Genomic DNA, 6,584 nt, shown 5'->3' with positions numbered 1-6,584 from the left:
CGTAAATGCACACGTTTAATTGCACATGTGTTAATATGTATGCTTACACAGTATTAAAAGACACTCAACAAGTACACAGTATTAAAAGACAGTCAACAATTAACGTCATTTACCTTCGTTCCCGCGTTTGACTTGTGCTGTAAATCTCTTCCTCGTTTTCAGTTCACGTGATTACGTAGGAGGCGTAATACGTGATGACGCGATACGAGACTCCGCCTCCTCCATTACAGTATATGGACAAAAAACAGGTTCCAGTTATGACCATTACACGTAGAATTTCGAAATAAAACCTGCCTAACTTTTGTAAATCAGCTGTAAGGAATGAGCCTGCCAAATTTCAGACTTCTACCTACACGGGAAGTTGGAGAATTAGTGATGAGTGAGTCAGTCAGTCAGTCAGTCAGTGAGTCAGTGAGTCAGTGAGGGCTTTGCCTTTTATTAGTATAGATTACATACATTAAAGAACCATCAACAACAAGTCAAGTCAAGTCAAGTTGGGGAGCAGGCACCGGTAGAGCACATTGTCATACCCACTACATGACTAAACAACTCAGGATCCTGGTTGGCAACCCCCCCAGGCAGACATGCGGTCCAGTCCCACCCTCTGGAAATGACCCTCTATCTGCCGCAGCCAGGTGTTAGGTGGATGACCCCTTGGCCTGACCAGCCACTCGGGTCCCCAACAATGAGGATCTTACGAGCCGGATCACCCTCGGAGAAATGTGCCACATGGCTGTAGTGCCGTAACTGACTCTCCCTCACAATGCAGGTCATGTGCCTCATTCGGGACTCCATGAGCAACACAAAGCCACATCAGCGGTGCCCAATGATTCTCCAGAGAGTCACACATGAAAGAGTCCAGTCTTCATCTCAGGTCACTGGATAGCGTTCATGTCTCTCAACCATATAGTAAGACAGGAAGCACCAGGACTCTAAAGACTTGGACCTTCGTCCTTTTGCAGATATCAGGAGTGCCACACACCCCTTTCCAGCGATCTCATGACCCCCCATGCTCTCCCAATCCATCTACTGACTTCATAGGAAGAGTCGCAAGAGACGTGAATGTCACTGCCAAGGTAAGTAAACCTCTCAATGACGAGGTCGACACTCTCTCTGCAGACACACACTCTGCTGATGGCCGTGCCCAAGAGGTCATTAAAGGCCTGGCTCTTTGGTTTTTATCAGGAACCTCACAAGCCCAGACACTCAGACTCCTCACTCAGTCTCTCGAGCACCCCAATCAGAGCCTCCATTGACTCCGCGAAGATCACCACATCGTCACTAAAGTCAAGATCAGTGAATCTTTCTTCACCAACAGATGCCCCACAGCCGCTGGACCCCACGACCCTGCCCAACACCCAGTCCATACAAGCATTGACCATAGTAGGAGCAGAACACACCACTGACAAACCCCTGAATCAACTGGGAAAAATACAGAAGTCCTGCCTCGTCTCTGCAAAGCACTCACAGTAGCAGTGGACAGGCCGGCCATGATATCCAGTAACCTCGAGGGGATCCTACAAACCCTCAGGATGTCCCACAGGGCCACAGCTCAATCAACTGAGTTGAACACTATACGAAAATAAACAAAGGCTGCAAAGAAACTCTGCCGATATTCACTTTTGTGCTCCATGAGAACCCTCAGTGCCAGGATACAGTCAATGGTCGACTTCTTAAGCGTAAAACCAGACTGTTCCGGTCACTGGTAGGTGAGCAAGTGATCACGGATCCTATTGTGAACGACCCTACCAAGGACTTTACTCGGCACCCAGAGCGGTGTTATCCCCCTGTAGTTGCTGCAATCCAAGAGATTCCCCTTCCCTTTCCAGATAGGAACAACAAGTCCCGTTTTCCAGTCAGTTGTGATGATGCCAGTCTCCCAAATGGTAGCAAAGATTGCTTGAAATGCCAGGAGGACAGCCTTGCCACCAGCCTGGAGAAGTTCATCCCAGATACCACAGATCCCTGCAGCCTTCCCCCCCTCAGCTGGTGCACCACCCGTGCCATCTCAGTGAGACTGGGTGGTTCACAACTAATTGGAGGTTCAGCCTCAAGAACCGCAGACCCAGAGATATCCACAAAGTAGTCAGCCCAGCGGGTCACAACTGCAGTGTAATCCGTAAGGACTGTCCCATCAGCCGCCCTGACTGCGACTCTCCGAGGAACAGATTCAGATGTGCGTAATGCTTTGATTTCTCTGTAAGCAGGACATGGGTCACTAGACCACAGATGGTGTGTCACTTGCTCACAGATTCCTGTAACAAACGCCTCTTTATCTGCCCTCAGAGCCCTCGCAGCCATCCTTCTCCGTTCCTGGTACAGACCAGAGTTGCCATTGAGCTGTGCACTGCGACTCCTCTCCATGATATCCAGGGTGCACTGCGAGATGAAACATCTCCTTCTGGGAACACCGGTAACACCAACACAACCCTCAGCAACCTTCAGGGTCTTGTCACGGAAGGTCTCCCACATCACATTAGGATCGGCAGTCGTACCCAAATCTGCAAGTTCCTCACACAAACTGAGTGCAAACTCATTAGAAACAACCTGGTCTTGGAGTCTGGCCAAGTCCAACAACAAATCAAATCAAATTAATAATATACTGAACAATTATTACAAAAGTAAAGTTGAATAAATCGGACTCTGCAGCTGCATGAATAAAAAGTAAAGTACCACTCCTGATTAACGGATTAGCCCAAAACTTGACAGAAATCTACATTTTGTACCCAATACTGGTATGCAAAATTTGGCTGACCGAAGTGAAAGAGTACTCAGGTTATTGTGTTTACACACACACACACACATAATTCCAAAAATTGTATTTTTTGGACTCAGGGAGGTCTAAAACGTCCAGAGTCATTAAAATCTTGAAATCGAATTTTTGTACGATTACAATACTTTTCCTACAAGAAAGTAAATCGGACTCAGGAAGGTCTAAAACATCAAGGTTCATCAAAATCTCGAGGTCCAATTTTTGGACAATTACAATATTTTGCCTATACTTCGTATACGAGAAAGTAAAAAAAGTGTTAGAATGAAAACTTGAAACCACAGTAGTGCTCCTGGACCATAGCTGGAGACCCCTGAACTACAGAAGGCTTTACTGAGACATGAATGTGAAGCCTGTAAAAACTTACTAACTTGAGCGAGTTGGACGAGACTGTGGTCATAATGACTACACCATCCTGCTGTAAAACCCATCCACATATCGATGGCTTAATTCTTTATATATTTACGCATTTGGCCGGTATCTTTATTAAAGGCGACTTACAACATTGAGATGTATCAAAATCTTGATATCGAAGAATCGGACAAGACTAAAATTACAAAGGTCCTCTGGACATGATGACTTTACCCCATCCTGCTGTAAAACCCATCCAAATAGTGAGGGCTTAATTCTTTATAGATATTTACGCATGTGGCCGATGTCTTTATTAAAAGCGACTTACAACATTGAGATTCGTCAAAATCTCGACATCGAATCTTTGGACAATTACAATTCTTTCCCTATTCTTCGTACACAAGAAAGTAAAAAAAGGCAGAGATGCCATCCTGAGGTCACCGAACTGGACCCTGTCCATATAGAAAAGTATATTCTTAAAAAAGATGATTTGCATATATTCAAAGAGAATCATGAGCATATATGAAAATAAGTATCATATCATAGTGTATGCTAGTATAGCAAGGGTTAAGTCACAAAAAGACCTGTATATTTTTTTATTTTTCTTAGCAAGCTGGAAATCCACCAATATTTCAAAAGTCAGGGTCAGGTATGCAGGGAGGGGCTGACAGGCAGAACCCCCCCTTCTCTCTAGGTGGTGAATATGAGTTGAGGACTGCAAATGATGGTGGCAGGAACTGGATGGGTGCAAGGTGGGGAGAGGGCCTGTCAAGCGAGCATGATGGATAGAACAGAGCATTACACTCATTAGGCTGGGAAATATTGGTGGAACTAAAAAGCGGCAGGACCATAGGACGTTGGGAGTCAGATAGGGGTGACAAATGAACTGAGTGAGGTACACTTTTGATAAGAACGGTAATAAAAGTAGGGGCAGACCCGCTGCTAATCACTCGAGTCATCCGATTTGAGTCCTTATGTGCATTGGATTCTGCTGCCTATCCTGAGACTCCGAGCGCCTTCATTGGGCAAAGAGTGCCCATCTCCGCTTCCACGTCCACCCCTTGGCTGCACCTGCAAATCCTCTCCATAAGAATTTTGAATAGAGTCGATGACAGAGTTGAGTCCCAAACCCACTGGGAACACGTCTGAGTTACTGCCAGCAATGTGAGTCAAGCTTTCACTCCAGTTGTGCAGGACTGGTACTCTTGAAGTACCCCTCACATGACACCCCTGAGGATGCAGATAAATGCCTTTTCCAAGTCCTCAGGACACTTGTAAACTGGTTGGGCATACACCCATGGATCTTCAGGAATTCTCCTGAGGATAAGGAGCTGCTCAAGTGTTCTGCAACTGCTGTTCCTCCAGGATCTGAGGTTTGACCAGCAGACAGACCCTCCTTTCCAATGCCCTGGCCTAGGCATTCAGGGGGCTGAGGGGTGTCACCCGATTTTTACTGTTCTTATATCTTTATTATAATGGTGGTGTTGCCTTTATGATTTCAACACTGGGTGATAAAATCAGATGCTTTGAATGACATCGGTAGCTTCACATTCACACTAATAACAACACAAGACCTTGCAATGGTTTGTCATCTTATGCAGGGTCAGTTTCCACTTCACACCCATGAGAGGCTCCGGCCCACACTACTCCAGGTCTGAGAAATGATGTCTTATTAAATAAAAACCCACAACATACAGGGAAATCTCCCAAATTCCCAACTGTCGGTACCTTGAGGTAGTCGTATCGGCAGATCACTCCAGAGGTTCCCTCCAGATCGAACTGCGTGAAGGTGAGGTTGACCACTTTGTTGGGCTGCACCATTATGGACCACAGGCAGTCGAGGTTTGTTTCATATTTGCCGTCAGAGTTGATGTCAGGCGAGCTGAAGGAGCCCGTGGATGCGTTGAGGAAGCCACCGCAGCCTTGCTGTGGTCCTGTCAGAGGAGATAAGTGAGAGCTTAGCAGCGAAACAGCACTGGGATGGAACTTCCTGGAGTGTCTCGACACTTTTATGGGGGCCACATGATGTAGAAAAATTATAAACAGTGAGCTAAGAGGGTCAGAAATGAAAGGAGACAGCAGGGCGTGCAGCACACATACAAGAAACTCCAGTGGGGGACACTAAACCAGTCCATGGGGTGTCACCGAAAATCGAGACCCTGAAATCACTGTGTCTATTGGTGGGGCCCCATAGTCAGATTTGATTAATGACTGCTGCTTTCTAGTTCTGACTAAGGAGTGTCACTAACTAAACATGGACTCGGGGTCAGCCCTCCTGTAATGTCTAAGGACGAGTCTGGGGGACACAAGCAAACAAAAGCCTAAAACTGCCTTGAGAAGCAACATGGCACTAACCTCACTAGGGGGCGATACTCTGGAAATTCAATTATCTGGCTCACCTTATACTGACACACACTGACAGGCAGTTACGTGATGACCACTAAGGGAATGGGAAAGGTGTGTGTGGGGGTACTATGATTGGAAAGGGGCGGGCGTGCCTACCAGGGTACGAGTGACAGGAAATTGTCGAATTGCATACCAGCCCCTCCATGCTTTCGCCAGGGGTCACTTCCAGATAGCAGGTGCTCATCGGAGATAAAATTACGATCTGTGAGCTCGGAGACGACCCCTACAAGAGTACAATCGGTTTTAGTTGCCCTGTCCAGTAGAGACCAACCCCAAGTCCCAAATTACCACCTGCAGGCTCTGGCCTACTCAAGGCCAAATGAGTAATTGCCTTCAAAGTTGAAAAAATTAAAGTGAATTCCGAAAATACTGTATGTCTCAAAAACATCTCAGAAGGGACAGCTGTCTTATAGAGACGTGTCCCGTAATGAATCTTTATGTAACGGCTGGAAAAAACTGCAAAATATGCCAATCGATTTTCGATTGTAAACTGACATAATTCAGCGACAAGATCAGCAACCACAGTCACAAAGTCTGACATACCCCATGACCTGAAATCACGCAATGTGACATCTGCTTTAGGTGCGTCCACATTAAATGCAAAAAGCACCTACTGTTGTCGCCATGTCTTTGTGTCTGTCGGTCCTCACGAAATAACTCAGCTGTCTGTGCACCAATCTTGTTGAAGTTTGGCACACGTATTCTTCAAGGAAATTGTTTGGGAATGTTCAATTTTCAATGAGATATCTTGAATACAACACACTGTATAATGAAGTGAAATTTAGGATGATGTAGTGGCTCAGGGTTGTCATGATCTCCTAATCGCAGGCCTTAAAATGGGGGCCCATCTGGACAGTCAGAGCATTACAATATGTCTGTCTCCATGACGTATAAAAACTCTAAATACAGAAATAGTTCAAATACATGGCTGAGCACTAATAATAATAATAATAATTCTTAACCCTTAAACCATCAGAACTGGCTCTAGTCGGTTCCCAATGCAATTTGTCAGCACGCCGGAGCTGATCAGTCCGTGCTGTCCATTTGTTGAGCGTCC

At 45.9% G+C, this 6,584-nt stretch overlaps 1 protein-coding gene across 1 annotated transcript in view; it reads right to left on the bottom strand.

Annotated features, from left to right (window-relative positions):
* cubn (cubilin (intrinsic factor-cobalamin receptor)) overlaps window positions 1-6,584 on the bottom strand; it is a 291,472-nt gene that overhangs the window by 20,861 nt on the left and 264,027 nt on the right. Inside the window, exon 60 of the mRNA XM_051929225.1 lies at window positions 4,850-5,055. Within this exon, the coding sequence (XP_051785185.1) occupies window positions 4,850-5,055 (206 nt within the window). The remainder of the gene's footprint in view (window positions 1-4,849; window positions 5,056-6,584) is intronic.

The sequence above is a fragment of the Erpetoichthys calabaricus genome, chromosome 6 (assembly GCF_900747795.2).
Source record: "Erpetoichthys calabaricus chromosome 6, fErpCal1.3, whole genome shotgun sequence".
Taxonomy (NCBI): domain Eukaryota; kingdom Metazoa; phylum Chordata; class Cladistia; order Polypteriformes; family Polypteridae; genus Erpetoichthys; species Erpetoichthys calabaricus.
Note: the sequence above shows the minus strand (reverse complement) of the source record. Positions and strands in the feature narration are given on the sequence as shown.